General features: G+C 37.8%; 1 protein-coding gene across 7 annotated transcripts in view; it reads right to left on the bottom strand.

The window, feature by feature from the left end:
* DKK2 (dickkopf WNT signaling pathway inhibitor 2) overlaps positions 1 to 23,950 on the bottom strand; it is a 155,605-nt gene that overhangs the window by 90,587 nt on the left and 41,068 nt on the right. For all 7 annotated transcript variants that reach the window (XM_065062783.1, XM_021283062.2, XM_065062785.1 and 4 more), the window contains one exon: positions 21,893 to 21,931. In XM_065062783.1, coding sequence (XP_064918855.1) covers positions 21,893 to 21,902 — 10 coding nt within the window. In that variant the 5' untranslated portion in view covers positions 21,903 to 21,931. The remainder of the gene's footprint in view (positions 1 to 21,892; positions 21,932 to 23,950) is intronic.

The following is a 23,950-nucleotide window of genomic DNA, read 5'->3' as shown; positions in this document are numbered from 1 at the left end:
AATACAACTTTGGCAAGTCCCACTGCTCTGTGCACCACCTCTGAACTAATTTCATGGGAGTCTTTGTTTCTGTTGTCTGTTCATTCCTGACATGATGAAAATACAACAGTTCCAATTTAAAATACAGAAACTAAACACTAGCAATTTAAAAAATGTTCTAACTATATGTTTTTAGAAATATTGAAAATTTTGAGTTCACTGAGTTGTTTAAACATGTACATAACTTAAAGGATATGAGTTGATTGTATTGGCTCCAAACAAGATTATCCCCAAACTGGAATTTTAGGTATATATAGATTTTCTCTGCTGTGAGTTAGAAAAACACCTTGTTTGCCTCTGATTTAGTAAAGTATAGCAAATATGTGCTTAGGGATGATAGTTTCTCAGTTTGTCAAAGAAAGTAAAGTCAGCCATAGCAAAGAAGCATTCCTCATTGTTTAAGCTGCTTACCTGTGCTGTATAAAGACATCTCTGCTTTGTATGGAGCTTTGAGAACAAGAGTCTTGGGTGAAAAAATGGTGCCATGAGCACATTCCAAGAGTGATTTCACCTGTTCTGTCAGGAAATTAAACCCACCAGGGCAAAGTTACCCTCTCCAAATACATTTCAGCTAGCAAAATCATTCAGGACCAGTTAGATCCTTCATTGTGCTTACCAATGGCATATTTGAGCTTGCCCTGGGCATCCTGAAATTGGATTTGCCATTTTATTTAAACAAACCTCATTTTGACTTCTCCTTGGCCTCCTATATATGTCAGTTCTGCAGCACAGACAATCTTCGTAACACTCAAATTGGGGAGGGGGGTGGGGAAGAGTTCCCCTTACATTGTGTTATGACTATACAAAAAGTTACCTCCACATAGGTTTTCGTATTGAGGCACAGGAGAAATTAGGTATGATAATCGATGTTAGTTACAATTATTTCATTGAACTTGAAAAATAAGACAAAGCACTTTTAAAGCATCTGCAATTTTTTCATGTTATATTCACTACAAAAAGTATCCTTCACTTAGATATCAAAATAGTTACAGCAGTAATTCTGAGTGGGCCAGAACATGCTGAAAAAGAGCCTCATTCTTTGGACTTTCAGTTTAGTTACTTCATCGTTCCTATTAAAGCCTTATTTTTGGGTATCTGATTTCTCAAAGCTTATGCCTGCATAAACATTTAAGCTTCTTATTAATATAGCTGAGCTTATTTCTTTTTATCTTAATATATTCAGTACCTCAGAAGGCGCCACAGCTGGAATGCAGCTCTTGGATATGATCATAAGTGCTTCAAAGGGAACGGGAGAGGTCAGCATGCCTGAAAGAAAAGATATTGCCACTGCCAAGGACCAAAGAGGTTGTGACAAGATGCGAATACAGAAGTTAATATAGAAAAGGAAAGACAGCTAAGAATACCAGGGATAGAACCATCAGGTTCTAGTGGTAGGGAAGTTAAAACACTTTGCTTTCTGAGAAACAACAACAGAGTAAATTCAACAAACAAAAAAAAAGCCTTCACAAGAGGCAAGTGAAGGCTGATAACCCAGTGCAGGGCTAAGAAAGAGAGATTCCTTACAGAAACCTGAATCAACTTAGGTAAAACAAAAGCACTCTAGAAATCTGTATTATTTCTGAAAAACAGTCCACACTTTTTGTCAAGCTAAAACATTGTGAGGTTCTCACATATTTGATAAGTTAATTTGGCTGTTTGTGTGTGCACATACACACACATACACATCTTTAATTTCTGGCTTTCAGCCATACTGGAAGTAGTAAAGTACTGGAGGAAAATGCTTGTTGCAAATGAAACAAATGTATCAGTTTTGCTCAAAGTAATATTAGTAATCAGTGTAACTGAAATCAGCTTTTGCCCCTGGTTGGCTTAGAGGGAGCAAAGTTCTAAACTTATTAAGAAACTTCAAAGGAAATATGAAATGGAAAAGGTCTAATGAAAAGGGACATTTATATTGACTTTCAAGTAGTTTGTGCCCATATACAAATATTTGTTCAGGAATGATTTCTAATGAAAATTCTTCTTACTCAGTTCAGGCTTCATAGCATCTTTCAATTTTCCAAAGCTAGCCACATCCAGCACAACAAGCCCTACAGATGTTGTAATGTTTTTATGATGCAGACAGATGTGCTGTAGGTAAGCTCACCTCAACCATTTCAGTTGTGTATGTTTTGAGCCTCGTTGTTCTTGTGCCATTTGTTTCCCTACACGCAAGAATTTGAGCTCCTATCTCCTCTCAGGTATACGGTGCAAAGCAAAAAAGAAAACCCCAGATTTCACACATTCATACTTTACATGGTCCAAATATCCAAGCACTCCCACATTAACTCACCATCCTCAGCATGTGCAAAAACAACTCTCACACCTCTGTAAAAACTCCAGCTAACAAATGCTACATTTGATAGCCAAGTGCAATGACAAGCTGACAATGATTGGTGAAGGACAGACAAGACAAGAGTCACTTTGTCCACTGAATTAATCAGGATAGCATCAGTCGAGAGGGTTTAACACATGCATGAACCTGCAACTGACACCTTCAGTGGTCCAGACTCGACAGTAAATTTAATCGTTTTTATAGGAAAAAAAACCCAAAAAGCTGTAGGAGAAACAGGGTAGAGACTGAAATTCCAGAAGACTAAATATTCTACTTTCCCCATTGTCTCACTAGTGTAGTCTTTAAATGGGTCTATGGTACATCATCCTCCAACTGTAGGTATGTTGTTGTTCTACATGAAATTGTTCATTTCCTACAGATTAGCAATTGCAGCTACAGATTCCTTGGGTTAGAGACCCGTAATAGCAACATAAAAATGTATACACTCAAAACACCTCTTTTACAACAGGTCTTAATAGCTGTTAAATATTACTTATTCTGGGATGTCCATCTCCAATAGTGACGCACTGGTGGCAAAGCAGTCCCACACATACTCCAGATTCAGGACAAATCCAAAGTTTCTGGCAAAGTTCTTTGCCTCATGACAACTCAATACTTGCTACTCGCATCATGACACCAGAGACACTGAATGGACACGTTTACCCTTTATCCTGCTAAGAGAAAGAAACTACAGTCTGAGCAAAACTCAGACACAGCTACGTGGTAAACAAAGACTGGAAAGAATCTACACTATAGATGATACAGATATTACCAGCAATGGTTACTTGTGCCTCGTTACTGTCTTGTAGAGGATGGTAACTATTGGAACAGGCACCGAACCATCGCAACAGATGAAGTCTGGAAACAGCTCCATCAGTGATCTCAGTCAGCCCATGCAGATCACGCTCCTGCACACAATTTCTGTGGGCAGAATTCTCCAAGGGCCACAAGTTCATGGTCCAGGTCCCTCTGAACTCCGTGACTGGTAAAATGAATCTGATCTTTTACAATAGTATATTTAATTTGTTTTTCCCTTTCTAGGTTTTGAACCTGAAGATAACTGGAAAATGCAAGTCTCATTTGTCATTTATGCCACAGACCAAATTTTTCCTACAATATATCTTGAATTGCCTTTTTAAAAAACAACTCTAAAGGCTGAGGGTTAAAAACTAGTCTCACTAAATATCACAGTATTTAGCATAAAAATTGCAAGGGTTACCAATCTTTGTTTTGAATGAATTCAGACAAAGTAATTCAGCTTTGGTGTTACAGTTTTTATAGGTTTGGTGTTAAAAGTTTTTTACACGCTCTTAAACAAAAATTTGCAAAGCAACAGTTTTAGTTTATTTTATTTCAATTAATTGTAACCTAGAAGCCTATATTATTAATCATTTGGGAGGGCCCACAAACAGCAAAATCCCTCCAAACCTCTGACTCTCACACTGAGAATCAATACATCTATGCTCTTTCTTGACACACTAAAACTGTCTGGTTATCGTATTACAGTTACTATCATAGTTCTGAAGCCAGGTTTAGTAAATAAGAAAGACTGCTGTGAACAAACTTGCATCCTCTAGTTATAAGCACTCAGTTGCTTCATGAAAGAAAGAGCCCCTGACAGCAGAGTGCCTTCTAGCACAACAGCGGAGCAAAAAGTTGACTTGCAGATGGTCTAACGTCCTCTACTCATTCATTAGAAACACTTTTTGCAGCATTTGAGTTTTTCTTGATGACTCTTCACCTACGTATTGATCACAGTTGACTCCACTTAGTTCACAGGAGGTTGATCATATAATGTGCTCAAACTATCCCTCTACTGGTCTGCAGTTTAACATACAGAATGATAACCTATTTGAATTGACAATTCCTTTGTAAATTAAGCCAAAACACAAGACCAGAACACTGTGACTGCCTAGAAGGGCAACAAGTGACATGGGTTATTTACTGATTGATACCTCCCTATAGTACTAACACAAGCTTCTATTGGAGAACATCTGGAAACATTACAGCGTGATAGTTCTTTAAAAATAATGAGGTCTATCAATCATTCGCATGACCACTGAATATAAAAGAGCTTCATGTTGTCTATAAAACAAGCAGACTTGATGCTACTCACTCATGACTGGTGATTTCACTTTGGCCAGGACAAATAGGTATCTGCAGAGCAGCTGCTGTAGCTGCAATATAGAGTATCTTCTCTGAATGGATTCGTGTGCCAAGACTGGGGAGTGGATGATGTAGAAAATAGCTCACCAAAGGAAAGAACAAAGCCACAACTACAAAGGTAAATAAGTCAGAGAGACTTGGCTCAATAAGATTTATAGGAGTTACCAAATCTTGACATGACTTCAACCATCCAAATGGTAACAAAAATCAGAGCCATCGGTTGTTTAATTTTTTTTTTCATTGTGTCACTTCAGAAAAATAGTATAAACTAGGTAATACTAATGTGTAAGAGGGACATGTTATCATACAGGGTAAGCAAATACAGACCTGGAAAAACAGAGGTGGAATTTGGTTTCATAAGAATTTACTGCTCACTAGCGGCAGTGTGATTTCAGAAAAGCCAGCCCAAATGCTTACACGAGTGACATGCGCTATTTGTTAGAATGTCGCTTAGTTCTGCAAACCCAAGCAAACTGCACTGTCAAGTCTTCCCAGCTGTTTCTACTCTCTGGTGTTGCACAACTGGTCAATCCCACATGTCCTGCTGACTGTACACGCTGCAATGCATTCTGGTGAGCACGAGCAGTGCGTGAATGAGAAACCGTAGAAAGGGAGAAGAGGAGGAAACAGCACAGATAACAAGGGGGAGAAAATGCATTGCTTGAGGTGAGTAGAATACACTTGGGTTTTTTAGTTTGAGAATTTTCTAACATCTGCCAAAAGACAGGGATTCAATCTCAGCTTTCACAGATCAAATCCTTAATCCAAAATACTAAAACCTGGGCAACTAACATTACACACCTCTATCTGCATGAAGGCATCAAATCAAATATCTGAATTTCCTTTACAGCTCCCACCAAGTGGAATTATTTCAAATCACTGGAAGTAAATGTATACAGAAAAGCAGTTACTTAAATCTGAAATATGACTTACTGCCTCTTTCAAAACATTTTTCCCAGGAAAAGTTACTTAAGGCAAGTAATTCTCGTTTACTATCTAAATCATCATTTCAGGAGAACATTTTGCTTGGAACCTTGAGTTCAGACAACTTGCAAGTTTGGTGTAAAGCCCTTTACTATTTCAATAGTATTTCCACTACTGTTCAGCTGCTACTTGTTTCACTAGCTTTTCCTTTCTTTGTTTTCATCTCTTTTTCTAGGTGGAAAGAATTGGCTAGCCAGCCACATTTTCAAAATAAAGGTAACAGAAGCAGAGAAATCAAAGCTGAGGGAGAAATGCATTGACTTCTCTCCTATCAAGCACCAATCTACTCTTGCAGCAACATTGCTGTCACACTGCTTCCCTCACTACCCCAGTCATTTAGTGCTTTCTTTTTAAAAGTTATTCTGAGAGGGCCATAGAAGTAAGTGAAAGAGTTGTATAGAACAGTACAAAGTACAAGTGATTAATGAAGATGTGGAGAATATAGGAACCTCCTAGATGTGCAGGAGGCCAAAGCATTACCCATGTTACTACGAGTAAACAAAGTCTGATTGTCAATTTCTCTATTTTTTTTTCAGTTTGGAGGTGAAAGAAAGATCTGCTGTCATCTCTTTATACTGATAATATATGATACTACTGCGCTACTACTACCTTAGGGAAATCTAGCCAGGACCATGACATGATGTATCTTCTGATACAGAACAGGCAGCACTCTGTGAGGCACAGCCTGGCTTACACAAAAACCAGCTCTGGACAAGGTATGGAAATCAGAGTAAGAGCAGCCCAGAAAGAAGAGGTTTTGAATCACGGTGTTTCCTGGCTACTGTCAAGCAACACAAGGGCTCATTGCCATTATCCAAAGCCTATGCTTTCTGAAGACTTTATTTCTGAGACTCTCTTTGTGGGAAACCTTGATGTAATACATGCCTTCTTGCACTGACCAGAGCGTGATCACTGTCCCCTTTTACTTCAACCAGAGCAGAAATGACACTAAAAAGACTCTCATTTAACACCAGATGAACTTGCAGCAGGACCCAAGCTTATACCACCCCGTGGAAGACTCAGTTACCCTAATGTCAAGCATAATCAGTAAAGAAGGGCAACAAGAGTTTGCAAAAGAAGGGTTGGTAATAAATCTGTTTCTCGAGCAAGTACCTGCTATACAAGTATATGCACTACAACTCAGTACTTGGAAAACAGCTATTTATAATCATAGAGAGGGATTAGGCTCATTTTTCACATTCAGTACAAGACAGTTTCTCAAAACCAGACTGATGAAAAGGGTGAATGCTGAGTGTGAGGCCAGATGGAATACTGCCCTTTCAGATCAATGTAGAAAAATGGTCTTTTGCCAAACAAATAAACAGAGGGGAAAAAAAGAAAGCAAGCCTAATTATAATAACCTTTCTAAGAAACATTTCCAAAAATACTTATTGGCCTTATCTGGAGTGGAAAGTTTCAGAAGGAGCACCAGAGGTGTTTTATTTTAGCTTGGCATGAGTAGGGAAATTATAGGAATTATTCCTAAGTGTGGCAAATGCAGCTGCTTCTCATAGACACAGTTTAAGGGTTCTACATAAAGCCATAAAACCCTTGAGAGACTTGTAAAGAGCTGGCATGCTTTCATTTGAATTTAAGAACTTTTTTTGTTTTTAAAGAACCAGTTGGATTCTGTTGTAAGAGAGCTCAAAGCAACACCATTAAGACAATAGTGGGAATAAAGTGATCAGTTGCTCCAAAGAATCACTAGGCCTATTAAAATTACAACAATCCAAAGATTTCAAGTAATGAGAAAATTTGCCAAGGATTATAGCCTTCATTACTTTTAGCAAATCACAGTTACCGTACAGAAACAGAGAGAAACAATTCAGAAGAAGAAAAAAGTTAAATGCCTCATTAAAGCTTGTCAGACTCATCTTGTGACTACAGAAAACATTCCTGTTGTGTGTGAACTTTGGGTGGGAAGAGAGAGATACGAAGGCACAAAAAGAGCTTTGAACCAGGCAGAAGTAACTTTTCCCTTTGGGGGGTCATACCAGCCAGGGAAGGAATGGGAGGAAATGCTAATACACAAGCAGGAAGTTTCTCAGTTTCAGCATGAAATTCTTCATAAAATATAAAAAGGGAGGAATGAAAAATTGATAAATCCATTGCTGAAAATTTATTTGTCATTTGTGACGCTGACACAACCAACGACCGCACCAGCCGGTGCAGTAATATACCAGTTTCCTATGAAAGCTGGGTTTTGACTGGATAAACCACAAACTTGTGCTTTAGGTGGAAATCTTTGTGTGTTTGCTTTCTATATTTTTGAAAGGCAGAGGTTTTCCAGGAAAAGAAGATTTATTTCACCTAAATACTTTTACAAACAAGACGCAGGCTGGAAAGCAGCAGTAGGGCTACAGGGGTCATTCTGGCTCTGGGATAAGTGCTGGGAGCTTTACCTGACCAGACACCAGGTACATTGTAGACTCACGCTCAGGAAGCCAAGGTTCCTTTGGACCCTTTGGTTCATCTCATGGCTCACACCAAACAGGCACATAACTTCTCTTTCTCCTTCATCCATTTCTTTCCACTGCCTCACAGGAAAGCAGATCTGTCACAAGTTTGTTTAGGTCCATTCGGCAGATCTACAAAGTGCTTGCATCAAGGATAATGGATGAGTATTTAGCATTTGAGACACTGCTGAAGATGGGACTTCCCCAAGGTTCATTCAGTGATTACCTCACATACTTCAAAAATCTCAGTTCCTTCCCTTTAAACTTCGGCATATATTTTAAATTTCACTTCCAGTGTGCGTATACCCCACGTTTATGATTTACTAGGAAAATTCCAACATAGTATTCAGTAAGAATATCATTTTATGTTCTATGTATCATTCTTATAAAACCTTGTTGACTGTAGTTGCATTTTCCAAGACTGCAGGAACTATTCTGTATAGTGCTAATCTAAAGCTGCAAACATAGTTCATCAAGAAAACATAAAAGGAGGCTCCATACATTTTAGAGATCTATCCCAAGCCAGAACCTCTGCATAATGCCGTTGAACCATTCATCCTAATATTTCATACAAAGATGAAACACTACAGTTTCAGCAAAGTGTGAATGTCAATAAATGGCATCCCTGGCAGGCAGGAAATCATAGCTCTTGAACATAGGATATTTCACTTAAAATACTCTCTTCTGTATAAAGCAAGGATATTTTAGTTCAAGTATGTCAAACAAGCACTAAAATCATCGCATTTTTGCACAAGGGTTGTGAAATGACCAATAAAATCAAGCCACTTTCACCCCGTACAGATTAAAAGAAGCACTTCAGACAGGAATGAAAAATTGATAAATTGATAAATTCAGCAATAAATTATGAAATAAGCACAGCATGTGGAAATGGAGCTTTTATCAGTAGCAAATGTTATCAAGATGAAGAATTAATATTTTACAGCTATATTGTCAGGTACATTTCAAATGTCCTTCACTTTGCATCAGGTCTTTAGGCAAGGAGTTCGCTGTTCCAACAACAGATTCACAACACCGGTCATCAGCTGATTCTGAATATAAACAGTTTGAATCATCACATGTGATAATATGAGAACAGAGTGTAAATATCCTTAGAGCACTACGACTCTGCCACTTCTCACTATTTGCAGCTCTTTGGTTTCAGCAGGCACTGGAACTGGCTTGAAGTTATGGGGAGCCACTGACTGTCTTTATTTTAAGAAAGCCTATGATTTCCTTACTCTACAGCAACACAACACTATATAATAATCAAAAGAATAATCTGCATCCCACCTCATTTTTTCTTAAAAGTAGAGGAAAAAAGATAAATTAACCGTTGATGAATTTGAAAGCATATATTTCAGTGGTAAGGATGATGATTAACTCAGATTAGGCATATCAACTGCTAAACTTGTCTATTGTAACCCCAATGGGCATGCTGAGTCTTTTACTTTTAATAACAAGTATGTGATTTTCCCCTTAAAATTGTGTTTCTAGAGATAGAGGACAAGCAGTCTAACTATATTTTACGCTAACACTCAACCCCCAAGTCACTGGTTTTATTTTCAGCCTATTGGTTGGAGACTTAACCCTCTCCTGTTTTTCTTCAGAACAGATAATAAGTAACTGTTCATACAATAGTGGTAATGACAACCAATTTCTCAGAGTCTACCAAAATGAAATATGTCTGCAATTTCCTATTTTCTGGGTACCCTTTTTCTTCTGTCTATCCAAAGCATCAGCATCAGCTTTATTCACTGCTTTGTTTTACAGCTGAGACTCTGCCAAGATTCATCATTTCCTGCTTACACAGCAATCTAAACCAGACCTTTTAATCAGATTCTCTATTGTGAATCTTTTTCCTTTTCACTTTTACCTAAGACTCATGAGCCCTGAGAATTAGAGAAGTGATGGTTTGTTTCCATCTTCTCCTCTCATTTCCTTTCTTTTATCACATATTCAAACATGATTTAAAAGGTGAATATACACAAAAATACAGAGATTGTATCTGAACTCATACCATATTTTATGCTGAGGCCACCAACTAAATCTAAGACAGCTTACATCCACAAATTTCTAGGCAAGAATCAGTTCAAGCCATCAGTTTAATATAGAACCTTTCAGCTACAGAACTCAAACCAAAAGACCAATATTTCATGTACAAGTATTTTAAAACCTGGGCCCACACTTTTTAGAGAGCATTTTTCCCAAATTATTACTCCTTTGCAATTAAGAAAAGACCAAGGAATATGATTTCCCCATAATTTAATTGTTACAAGAATTATCAAAAAAGAACAGGAAACTAAATACAGTTATTCCAAACCATAAGTATCACGTTTTCTTAGGAAAGAGGAAAGCAGTTTTCTGTATTTAACGTATAGCAGTTCTAATGCAAACAAAATAAGAAAAAAGTCATTGGAATACACCCTCCCCCGATCTCTTATGTAGGTTCATATTATCCACAGTAAAACACTGTAACAGTTTTACTGACAGTTTATGTCTTACATTACTGATAAACAGATATCTATTCAAATAAGCTTGCTAACACTACATGTATCACAGTAGTAGAATCTTTATTAAGCAGAAACTGGTATACCTGTCATTAGCTCACCGGGGGTGGTAGATACGATTTTTTACCACTAGGATGTTAGTCCGCAAGTTTATAACTAGTCATTTTGTTAACTACAGGCAACATAGGTTAACAGAAAAGTCCTCTAACAGCCTTCATTTTCTACAGTTACATGTTGGCAACTCCATCTCCTATTAACTTCTAAAAACTCAAAATCATTTCAAAACTTCTTTCATTAAAGATATGAGTGATTGAGTGGCTCATGGAATTGGCTAGAGCCCAGTGTACAGTCCCTTCAATTCAGAACAACCCTACCTCCTCGCTCAGAGTATTTGTTACTTGAAGGTTAACTTCCTTGTGGCACGGTCTGGTGGACTAAAAGCCCTAGCACAAAATGGGCTGAGAGCAAATTCACACTGCATTCAGGATCAGACTACATTCCATATACAAACTACCAAACTAACAAATATCCATTCTTCGAGCTGCATGATCAGGAGCAGGATGCTAGACCCAACCAACAAGCTGGGCAAACGGTTTGGAGGTATCTCAGACTGTTACAGTGGGAAATGACGAGCTCACGGGTTGTTGTTATCTTTATATTTTGCAATAAAGCAAAACTATTCCTTACATCTCTTATTCTTGTTAATTAGTTAATTCCTGTTAACTGTGTAACTGTTTCAATCTTCTATCATTTTAAAAATATGATGTCCCTATCCTTCACTTGCGAGTTTCACAGATATTTTTTATACTTTTTTTCAACTTTGCTATTAGAAGAACTCCATGGTCAGAAGACGAGCATTTGCAAGGATCTGGAGCCTAAATTATTTGTATTCCTCTCACAGCTCAGGTTTCTGGAGGAAGCTTGGAAGAGGTGGTGCTTGTTAAATGCTAAATGCTACAGAGAAGGCTTCTAGGACTCTCTTTCACTGGCACCACAGTCATTTCTAAACACAGAAAAACCTTGTGTATCACAGACTCAATTCTCTATTTTCATACTTCACTCCCTATCTCACCAGAGAAAGAAAACATGATAATAACTCTACATTTTCAAAACCAATTTTGCTTAATACTTTCATTGTGTGTGTATGAATAAGCAATACTTTTTGCATTGAAACATCTCAAGCTTCTGTTCTATGTCTACTGAATGCTCTTTGAACTATGGCCTTTTTGTTCATAATAATTTTGGTAAAGCACAAAAATACTGACTATGGGTTTTGTCCTCACCCTCTCCCCCACAGATTATTACCAATTAGTATTTTAAACAATGTGCATTTCTATGGTATGTTGTAGTAGCATTCTGCATCTGACCCCATAATACAATGCACAGTATGTTCCCAGGGGCCTGGCAGGGACATGAGACCAAAAAAGGGAGGAGTTGGTCACTGGAAAGCTGATAAATATACTGGCAAACATTATAAAAATATACGAACTATATTAATTATAGAGCTGTTCTTACGAGTGCATAGCTCCTTGCTCTTTTAAAAACACCCAAACTCCTCAAGACTTGCTCACAAGAGTGGAAAGGAACTAGTCCTTTCTGAAACATCTGGCTTTCCCAGCTGTTGGAATTGAATCGTCCATTTCTGCTACTCATTTGCCCTCACGGTTTCTTGTGTTCCTTCAGTGCTCTTTGGACATCACAAATGGAAAAGCACTACTTTGAAGGAAATAATAAAGCAATAGGACATAAACAGTTAAACTAAAAGTTCTTATCTACATCTAAATATGACTTTTGTAAGAGAAAGGAGATTTCAAAATATTATTGTCAAACTGAATTATTTTTCCAGGTTTCCCTTTAAGTGACAGAGACCTTCTTATGGTAGTTGGAGAATTAAATAGATCAACATACAAGATTAGTGTCAGGATATATATTCTTTATAATAAAGTATCACATCATAAATATACTAAATGGGTACAAAAAGGTGAATGATCCTTAGAAGTATATTTTCTTTTTCATATCAAAGTCCAATATACTCTGTTCAGTGATGAAACTATTTAAATTCGCTTAAGCAGACAATGATTTAAAAACAGTCTCTTCCACAGCTCTAGCCCTGTTGTCAGCTTGGGCTGGAGGTGGAAGATCTTATGAAGAGATCAGCACAGAATGAATATGTTCTCCATGTGAGTCTTTTTCTATAAAAAGGTAGTGTTGATGGTGCTCCAATCTACACGATGTCAGACAGATCGCCATGTTCATACAGCTCCCAAAGAGACTAACACAGGGCAAAACTTGGTCACGCAACTGCATTTTATTTCGCCTACAAGAGGCTTCAGAAAAGACACGCAATAAGGGAGGCTGTCCAGAAGTTGCCTGCAGATAAGCTGGATAAATAATTTGATTAGGTATTAACAACTGCTAAAGAAAAGTACAGAAAGCCAAAGAAAGTTCAGTATCTCTGGGAAAAGTACCACCTGAATCTCTCCTATCTTGATCAATGTGAGCTCATAGGCTCACAGATTTATGACTTCTTTGTTGTAATAAAAATAACTTAGTATGAACATATTGCACATATGAACAGCAACAATTACAATGGAAGCTGATACTTGAATTCCTTAAAAAAAAAATAAGGTATTAAAGAAATAAGGCTGCAAGAGTACCTAGGCTTTGACAGGCTCCCATATTGCATCCTTCCTCTAACTCCTGTGGGTACAATACACACTCAAAGTAATGTTCTCCACCATAAGTGATCCAAATTAGGAAAGATGAAGGAGTGAGTGGAAGGAACTAGAAACAGATTTGCAACACCAAGCAGTATGGCAAAGCTAAGCTGGAGGCAAAACTCTAGTCCCTATTCAATGACAAACATTTCTGTGGCATAGATTCCCTTCTGAGATCTCATCCAAGGAAGGTCCTTGAGATAACCTCATCATTTTAGGAAACTTTCTTTCAGAACCCTATGCCTGCTGGATAATCTGCATCTTTTTTTTTATTCTGGGCCATTTAATTCTTTGGAGGGCATTGCATCTGTAACCAGCCAGATGTTAAAACTGGCTTCACACAGGATTCAAACACCATTTGTCTTTACTTACTATGCTGCAGTATTTTTGAGAAAGTCCCTAGAGAATGTGAAATCATCGCAAATACTTTGGGATTTGTTCTCAGAAAGAGAGAGTTGTTTCAGCCCAGCTTAGCTCACAGTCTTTGACCCTGGTCAACAAAACCACCTCCCATCATATAAGCATGCCTGCATTTTCTCTCTTCCTGCTGAAAGTATTTTGTTGAATCTCCTCTAGTCTCTCTTACAACATCTGGCTTCTTTGTTCTGCCTTTATTAATTTTCCACTACTTCAAACCTCCTGCCTGCAGATAGGAAGAAAAAAAACCCCTGGCTTTCTCAGCCCGTTGTCACAAGCTATTTCCATTCTCAACAACTAACTTCCACAAGGTATCCCTGGTCTGCAAGGAATGTGGTGAAGCCCTGGTCAGCAGCATGAGAAACACATTTGAAAGGGATTTTTTGAAAATTAAAGAGTCTCATAACTCCATGAAGTCATCCAGAACATATCAGCTACACACAGATTCTGCAAAGTTATCAAAATCACAAATACTTGTCGTATGTGGGAAAGTTCAGCCCCTTGGGAAATGCCACTGATTTCCCTCCCAAACTTTATAGAAGCTTCATCCATGTGGGCATGAATAAGCACCAATTCCTGAACAATGAATACGCAAAGACAACCTAAATAAGTTTTTGCAAACCACTTACGAGCCAAAAGTTTTTGTTTGAAATGCTCTCTCAGCAATTTCAAAACAAGGAACAAATTCATAAAAATCTAGGTCTTGCACTTAAATAGACCGCAAACTGAAAAAGGGCAACATTTGCATGTATTATTTACTAGAAATGGACCATCCTTGTCTTGACAAAACTCTTAGGATAAACTGACCTTTTGTGCCTTTTCAGCTTCTTCCTCCATTTTACAGAACAAGGGAACATTTGTTCATGCTTCAAGGAAAAACCACTAAGGACCAGATTCCAAAAAGAATGCTGAAAACCCAGGCTGTGTGCATACAGACAGAATGCATATATGCAGAATACCTTTAAGGTAGGTTGCTCAACGGTCTGCTAAGTAGAAACAGATACACGTCTGTAGGTACACACCTGTGCTCATGCCAGCGTGACATCAAACTAGAGATATATGTACCTCACTTGGTTTCAGCATAGTATGGCCATAGGAAACAGCCAAATCAGGCACATGTGCCTGGCTGTGGCACTGGAATGTGGACAGTGATGAATTCTGATGTATAAAGTGTCCATTCAGCTCCCCAAATATGCATGTGGAAGAAATATGTATTTAAAATCTAATATATTATTGTTGTATATTAAAAACATATTTCCAGCATTTACAATATATTGTAACTATAATCAACCTGCCACTTTTAAATAATATGAATAATGTATGAGACAACGCTATATGGCACACATGCTTCCTAGAAATGAAAACAAAATAGGTTGGACAAACTGGCTTAACTGTCTTCCTATTCTCTCACTACCGGGCCAAGTAATGATTGAAACTGATAGGAGAGGATTGGGCCAAAAATAGCAGTATGTAGGTAACAGTACCTAGGTATATGCAGGTAACAGCATGAAAAAAAGCAAGCAGAACATACACCCCTTGTTGCAAGAATTACATGGGTACTCAATAATATTAATGTAATTGTCAAAATGTATGACTACATACAAATATTCTGACTATACCTACAGTACTTAGTATTGACAGTGTATACATTTTAGCAAAAGGAGACTCTGAAACAAAAATTTCTGTGCTTTTCAAGAAAATCCCCTATAAATACAAATCTATAGAAATGTGATATTCCTATTTCTTCTCTTATAGGAGAAAAAGACAACCCCAGAAAAAAAAAAAAAAAAGCTATATACATTTTTTCTGGAACAGTGGGAAAACTATTTGGGGCAGAGCCTACTTTTATAAAGATGAATGAAAGAGTGGAGAATGAAGTGTAAAACAGATTAAAAATTTTATAAGGAACATAAGGCAGACAAAGGAATACGCTCTGAATGATAAAGACCATACAGTCCACCACCACTTCTGTTAGTACTGAGAGAATATTTGAAGGAGGAAATATTGGGAATCGTATCATTGGCGTGGTAAACTACACCTTATAATCCACATTATTAAGTAATGATTAAAAATACGTGTGAAGAGCAAAAGTTGAGCACCAGTTATGATGCACTATTTACATCCGCATCTTTGTAAGCTCCATGTATTCTTGTTCATTAAAGAACTTGTTTCTTTTAGGAACCAGCTGCAGCTGGTTGCTTGTAAAAGTAAGAATAAAAATTGCTAAGTAAACTCTTCTTCCACTTTTTAGAAAGAAATTATTTTCTGATTGTCAACATTATTTTTATGTGCCAAGTTTTCTATCATTTTATATCATTGACATTTCTGATGGGTTTTTTTGCTTTGCAACCTACCCAATGACCTAAAGTAAACAAAACAACAACAAGAAATACAACACTAAAATGGATGAAGACTGGAATACAGACAAAAACTGGAAAACAAATAACTTGGTTTTTTTTAGAGGAGATGAGAAAGAATAAGAACTGTTGGTCAGATATAATTAAATAAAAAAAGGCAGAATCCCTGCTATACTTTTCCCATCTTGGAACACACCATTTTCTTCATTAACATTTAGATTTGAAGAACCAAGCCAAAATGAACTGGATGATAAGCTCATCAAAAATAAAGCATTACTTGCTGAATATTCTGCACCAAAGCGTGAATTTTGGCATGGGCTTTTTTTTTCCCCACTTGATTTCCTGCTGAGCTGGTGCACAATTAGAAATTCTGAACTCTGACTACGAATCGTGGGCACAAGCTTGTCCACACTGCTCTTGATGAATCTACAACATGCTCTTTATCAGCAAAGCTCAGAGGCTGACAACACAGAGCTAATCTTGGGCAAGCACAGATAGCCAAACAAGTTTATTTGAAAGAATTTGACGTATAATGTGCAACAGGATCGTCCAGATAAAATATCTGAAGTTTTGCATTTCGTTTCTTTAGAGGAATATGGTCATAAGATTATGTGTTATCATGCACGACTGTGTAACTGCTACATCGTTGTACCAATTACACTGTGTCAATGCTATTTTTCACGTAAACAGTGTTGACAGAAATGTATACTGCAGCCCTGAGGCTGCAGAAATGTGCAAACTCCCAAATGGAGCTTTTATTTTATCCACATTGCTGTTTGATAACTCTGCTATTTGGTTCTTTTGTTCTCTGTCTCTAGCCTGTATTTGTGCTTAAAGTACAACCCTGGCCATTAAGGAATATTGTTACACAAGAGAATTATCATCTCAGGGAGGAAGATGATTATACAAAAGACGTCATTGTTGTAAACTGAAGAGTCTGATTGAAGGTGTTTTATTAATACAGCTAGGAGTCCTAATTTTCATAGCTTAAGGCTAACTCTAAAAAATTAATAAATCTAGGAAAATATAATAAGAAAACAGAATCTCAATTCACCTTCTTTTCACTGTTGCCTTGTCCATGATGCAGGAAGCCTAACAAACAAGTATCTATTAAATCATTCATCTCTGTAATTGCTTTTGCGTTTCTGTGAGACTGGAAAATGTTATAATCGGGATTTGATTTTCTTTTTAATTTGGAAAACTATGTAATTTTTTCTTATTACTGTAGACCTAGGTCCTGCAACTATCTCTGAAACCAATGAAATACTATAAGTACATTGAATGTTGGATCAGGACTCACATCAAGGACTCACATCAAGGACTTCACCTTCTTTGATTTACATTAAGAGGAAACAATTGGCTTATGACTTCAGTGTCATAGTATTTGAACATCAAAATGCTAACTTAAGTGATAGTGCAGCATATACCTAGCAGGTAACTTTGGAATGAAGGATCAGTCCCAAGATCCAGCAGATCAGTATCCTAACATTTACAGTTACCAGCACCTGACACAGCAGAGTGGGGAAACTTTCCTTAAACCCACTCATTAAACTAAGAGGATTCAAACTTATACTTCCTACCCTCCAGCAAAGCATCATAACACCTGCATTGGGAGACACTGGGAGAAAAAGTGCCATTCAGCATCCTTTTGAAGCTGGACCTCTGTCCAGTAAAGAATGCATCCAGAAAGTTGGTATACAAAAAGGAAAAACAATCGCTGGGCATATAGACAGCAGCACTGTATCCTGGTCTAGGTTCATGCTCCCAGGATTTTTTCATCCATTTACTGTTTCATACAGAACTGTAAACAATCTTTAGAACAGGGAACAGAACCTTTACAATTACTGAAATCAGTTCAGATAACTCTAAGTCATTTTGTTGTCTACATAAGACATGCCCATTCTTTTTTGACTCTCCACTTCTGATTTCCATGACTTATTATGGTAGAGTTCCCAGTCCAACCACACATTTTGCTGGTATTTCTTTTCATCAGTTCTGAATTTGCTTCCTTGAAATTTCATGAATATGCCCTTGTTGCACTACCCTCTCAGAAACCTTCTTTCATTGTTTTATTGTAGCTATTTCCCTTTTGTTTAAGGCAAACAATTCTAGCCTTTTCATTTTCATTTCTTTTACTTGCATGAGTAATTTTCCACAGGATAACTAGCACAAAGCATTATTCTAAATGATACAGCGTAGTAGATTTCTATAAAGACATTTAATATTTTCCATATGATCCTTCACCCTTTTACATTCTAGCGTATAGCTTACATTTTCAAACACAGCTGCATAATAAACTGTCTATTGTGACATCTTGACGTCCCTGGACCAATCAACACAAGCTATTAATACATATATTGAATGCAGTATTTTTGAACCCAGTATTTTATCAGATTCATTAATTAATCCATTCATGCCTAAATTTCTTACATTTTTCAGGTTTTCTCCATCTCTCCAGTAATTCATTTTTACCAGTCTATATAGTACCACTATACTCCGCCTGTTGATCCCTGTCATCAAATTGAATTGGAAAACCAAACTGTCAGCTCACTATATTGAATATAAATCCATTAGGAGGTGTAAATGGAAAGGGAAGGGCAGTCACTTAATCCTCTTCTATGTCTAGGTTGCAAATTTCTGATTTAAAGCAGAAGCTTGCTATGGAATAAAGCTGCTCCGGGAAACAGAATAGCTCGATTGCAGAATAGAACTGTGTTCCTTTTGCACTGGAAGCACACAGACTACGAGCACGCAAGGGATGAAAGAGCATGGTTTGTGTCACTCGGGAATTATTCCATCGTCAAAGAAATTCCTCAGGAGCCACTGCCATTGTGTTCACAGACCCTCTGTGACAGGACAACTAAACAAGGAATCAGTCTAATAAATTATGTAAAACGCATTCAGCTGAAATTGCATGTTCAAAGATATAGGAAAAACACAGACTCACACATTTGATAGAAAACAATGAATGATGTGAAATTCAGTACAAACAGGGAAGACCCACATGTTCCTCAGCTGTTTTTACCTGCAAAACTCATTTGAAAAGGGTTTCTGATCTAATATCGAGGAGGTGTAAAATAAGGATATATTCCTACGGTTCAGAAAAAAAGAATCAGAAAGAACTAGTGCTGAGTCTGCCCTTCTGAGTGATGGACCACCATGCAATAAACACCTTACACAAAGATCAAAACGTGCCCTACGTTGCACTGCCTGCTGTGTCCATAGGTGGTGATCAATGAGAGTTCTGGGCTGAATTTGTAACTGTGAAATAAACATGTGTGTATTATTGCAACAGCTATTTTTACAACTGTTGGTGGAAAAGCTTTGAAGAAAGTGAGAGATCTGCAGGTCTCACTCCAGCTGCTAATACCAGTTCGCAAAATACCAGTTGGCCAGAGCCAGAATTTTACAGAGGATGTACCAGTCCTGCGAGAAGCCAGAATTTTAACCATTAACCATGTATACTATTTTAATATACTCTCAAAAACAGCAATAAAGTTTTTGTTTGCAACTAATTTTTGCAATAATATGCACTCAAGACAGTGCCCAACAAGCCTGTATAATTAGAATAGCCATCATACATGAGAATTTTCTAAACTCTCTGTGCAAGATGAAGTGCCTTATATATTCCTGACCTACCAGAAGAATTGTGAGCTCTCTGAAAATTTATGGGAAAGATGTGTAAAAGAAAAGTATACAGCCAACTGGTGGAATTTACAGAGCTATAAATGCTCTTGAACTTAGTAAAATGAGAACCTCAAACTGCTACACTTCAGAACAGTACATGTGCTGCTTTGGATCCTAAAGAAATCATTGATACAGAATAACAGTGAGAATTGTTGGAAACGCATTACTTGGGTAAATTGCTGAAACCAGATTCTATCTTTGTTATTTTCTATGTGGAGTGTTTAGTCATGTGACATATAGACAAGCTATTCCACAAATTAATATATGAAACAACTGAAAAACACCAATGTAAGAAAAACAAGCCTAAGGGGCCCAGAAAGATAAACCAAAGAGAACACACTCAGATAAATGCCTAGACATGGTACAAGACCATGTTCAATTTTACCTGAGCTACTCAACAACAATTTGGCTGGGATAGAGTTAATTTTCTTTATAGTAGCTAGTACGTGTTTTGGATTTGTACAGAAAACAGTGTGGCTAATACAGAGGTGTTTCCGTTATTGCTGAGCAGGGTTTACACAGAGTCAAGGCCTTTTCTGCCTCTCACACCACCCACCAGCAAGTGGGCTGGGGGTGCACAAGAAGCTGGGAGGGTACACAGCTGAGACATCCGATCCCAACGGACCAAAGGGATATTCCACACCATATGACATCATGGTCACATATAAAGATGGGGAAAGAAGGAGGAAGGATGGGACATTCAGAGTGACAGCCTTTGCCTTCCAAAGTGACCATTATGCATGATGGAGCCCAGCTTTCCTGGAGGTGGCTGAACCCCACCTGCTGATTGGGAAGTGGTGAATTAATTCCTTGTTTTGCTTTGATTCTGTGTGCAGCTTTTGCTTTACTTATTAAACTGCCTTTATGGAAACCCATGATATTTCTCATGTTAACTCTCTTGATTCTTTCCCCCATCCACCAGGAGGAGCAAGTGAGTGGCTGCGTGGTGCTTAGCTACCCGTTGGGGTTCAACCATGACAAAGGGACATAAAAAAATTATTCCCTAACAGATGTACTTATTAATGCAATAGGAAGAGTGTGGCAGCACAAGCAATCGGGGATAACTCGAGACTCGAAAATTATCCAAGAGTGACACATACTGGTATGTAACCCTATATTTTCTCCCTGAAGTGAATTTCCCACTGACCTCAAGGACAGATTTTTCCCTGAATAAGAGGGAGAACCTCCTATAAGAAAGATCCTTTGTTGAATGATTTCTCTAGGGACTGAGATGTTAACAAAGGTTCCCCATGAGACCTCACCCAAATAATACATCTCTGATATTTTAGCCCTAAGTAAATACCATACATACTTTGAGAAACAGGAGCCCTGTGATATTACTGAGTTACTTTTTAAATAAAAATTTTGAAACAAATGCTATTTAGCATTCAAAATTATGGCTACTTACATTACAGGACTAGCAAGAACATAAAATAGTATACTAACACACAGGGTTAAGTCATAACTTTCAAAGATGACCAATTATTGTGAAGTGTTTATTGTGACATACTTAAAGCATGCATGAAAAATCAAGCAAGAAAAATACCTAACCCTGAACATCATAAAACTAGCATGAAAAAGCTCTCCCTCAAACTAGCATCAAACCCAGTCTGCCAGGCAAGGATCTCCAAAAGCAGAGTAACACCCCAAATTATTTCTGAAAGTCTTTGCCTGAGTGATCTTCCTCTGCTAGAATTAAAGAAAACACTTTAACGCATCAGAATCTGTAACAAAACATGCTGAACACCAACACTTAAGCAATTTTAGCAGGAAAAGAAGTGACAGCACCTGACAGGAGGAGCAAAGTCCATTGCTGCCTTGAGATATTTGATATGTACTTCACGTAGGTGTGAAAGTAGGCCTGGGTAGTTTGTACACTCAAGTCACATTCTTGTCTCTTCTGTTTTCAGCCTGATCACCTCCTTATGGACCTTTAAGTTGGCCATGCATTTTACATTTAACACAGCCTGGACTGTTCCTATGTTGTCCCATTTAACAAAACAGTGTGCAATACCCTGTGATAAAACACCAGAGGTTATAAAACTTACTCATGCTTTCTAAATATAAGGGATGTTAATCTGGTGGAAGAGGCTCCTATCCAGAATGCGACCCCTAATGAAATTGTTTTAAAATCAATTTACAATGCAAAGCTCATGTCAAAGAAGCAAAAGGACAAAGAAAACCTGTCATTATCAACAAAAAAATAAATAAAAAAAAGACAACTCACCACCATCCATCGCTTGGTTTCCAGGTGTTGTTTCCTTTCCTGTTGAAACAAAAATGTCACAATGTCAGACACCTGACTTGACTGCTACACAAAGCATTCAATGGTTAAACACGTCTTGCTATTGATCTGTTTCCAATTTATTGTACTGCTTCTGTCCAGATTATTCTAAAAGAGCTACAGAAGAGTGTTGTCATCTGTTGGCAAACAGTGGACAAAGCCAATAGAGCTGAAGACATGATCAACCAGTATCCTCAGATAAGCATTTCCAGTTCCATCTCTTTCATTCAGTCTTCACATGGAGCACCCTCAGATCTTTCTTGCAAGCTTTCTTGTAAAAAGAGTTCTTTCTTAGTACTGCACTGTTGACAGAATGACAGAGCCTAATAAGTTTTTATTACAATTTGAGCATTTTCACCTAATGAATTCTGTGCAGCAACACAGAAGATTGGTGATGCCACGCTGTGTTCTTTGTCTGCCATCTTAATTAATACAGAAGACCAACAAGCTAGAAATAATAATAGGAAAATTATGGGTCTTTTTATGCTATAGGACTCTAGTCCACTGCCCTATCTGTGGCCACAGAAACAAAAGAAATTGGTTTGTTTACTTGCTTGGTTTGTGTTTTTACCCTGACAGACGTTTCACATACAATAAAAATTCCTTGTAGAAATGTGCTGGTAGAATAATTCTTGTAGTCTTGGTTAAACACCAACTGTTCAAACTCAAATGCAGATCTGCACACCCCACCCCTCATTGTACAAACTACCAAGCTTTTTACATTGTTTTACATTTCCTTTATAGTTTTCTATCATTATTTGTTCAAACTTCTACAGCCCTTAATTATCCTATTTTTCACAGGCATCTCAACAGAATATTCTGAGGAAAATATATACCCAGATACACAGCTGGAGATCTGGGTTCATAGAGTGGATTCAATTGAAATTTTTGGTCACAAACATGATTGAAAACTGAATTGGAGTGCAGAATATAGGTATTAGTAACAAGCCAGTTCATTAAGAAGTATATTTAGCTCAGCATTATCTTTGCTGACAATTGCATCAATGCATTTCAAGACACGGGAAAACTTTCAAGTGAAAAAATTCAAGCCTAGAGAGAGAAAACCTGCTCTACAGTGTGATTCATGAAACACAAATGAAAATTGAATTCTGACAAGTGCAGACCAGAATAAGAAAGGTCACTGGCATCTATAGTTGTCAATACTACCTGGCCTACGAGGTTATTTTTGCATGAGCGAGGAGGATAGCACATAGAGCTGAGACAGGTTAAAACAGCTGCACATTTCCATCCCTGAAGGTTTTAAAGAACTGTCCGGGTCTGTAACAAATGCTTTAAATAGAGCTAACCCTAGAATCATGGAATCATTTCGATTGGAAATCACCACCCATAAGAACTAAGCCCCTTGCTTGTCACCAGTAGGATGACCCAGCTGATACTCCCAGGACCCTCCTGGCACACCCAGACTGGTATCTTGCCTGAAGTTGATATTTCCCTGTCACCACCACATTGTGTTTTCCCCAAACACGTCATACTTCAATACCTGCAAGACTACAAGAAATAAGTGGTTCTGCTACCGCTGATCAAACCTTCCTACCCTGGGTAGGAAGCTTGGAGGAAGGTAGGAAGCTTGAGCAGACCCTGGCACCCAAGGAGCAATCCTGCCCTGCTGAAGAGCTCTAGCTGCAGTTCTTCAGCATCTGCAGCCCATTCACAGTATTCCCAGAATCACGATGAAACTAGAAAACTCACACCACTTTCAACAAGTCTCCCTGGAGCAATTATATAAAAAAACCAGCAACGCACAAGATAAACAGTGCCCAGTTCAATTCCTGAACAATTACCATTGCAATAATGGAATAGTAGAACTGAGATTTATGAACAATAATATTCAAGTCCCAGGAGAAAAAGAGGAGGAAAACATCAGATAAGTGCATTAGACTCTTTCCCTACACTCAGGGAAGCACCCACATTTGTTCTTGGCTTTTCATTAATCATATGCTCTGATGTATTCTCATCCAAGTAGATTTTGTTCTGAATATA

This window comes from Columba livia, chromosome 4 (genome assembly GCF_036013475.1).
Source record: "Columba livia isolate bColLiv1 breed racing homer chromosome 4, bColLiv1.pat.W.v2, whole genome shotgun sequence".
NCBI lineage: Eukaryota > Metazoa > Chordata > Aves > Columbiformes > Columbidae > Columba > Columba livia.
Note: the sequence above shows the minus strand (reverse complement) of the source record. Positions and strands in the feature narration are given on the sequence as shown.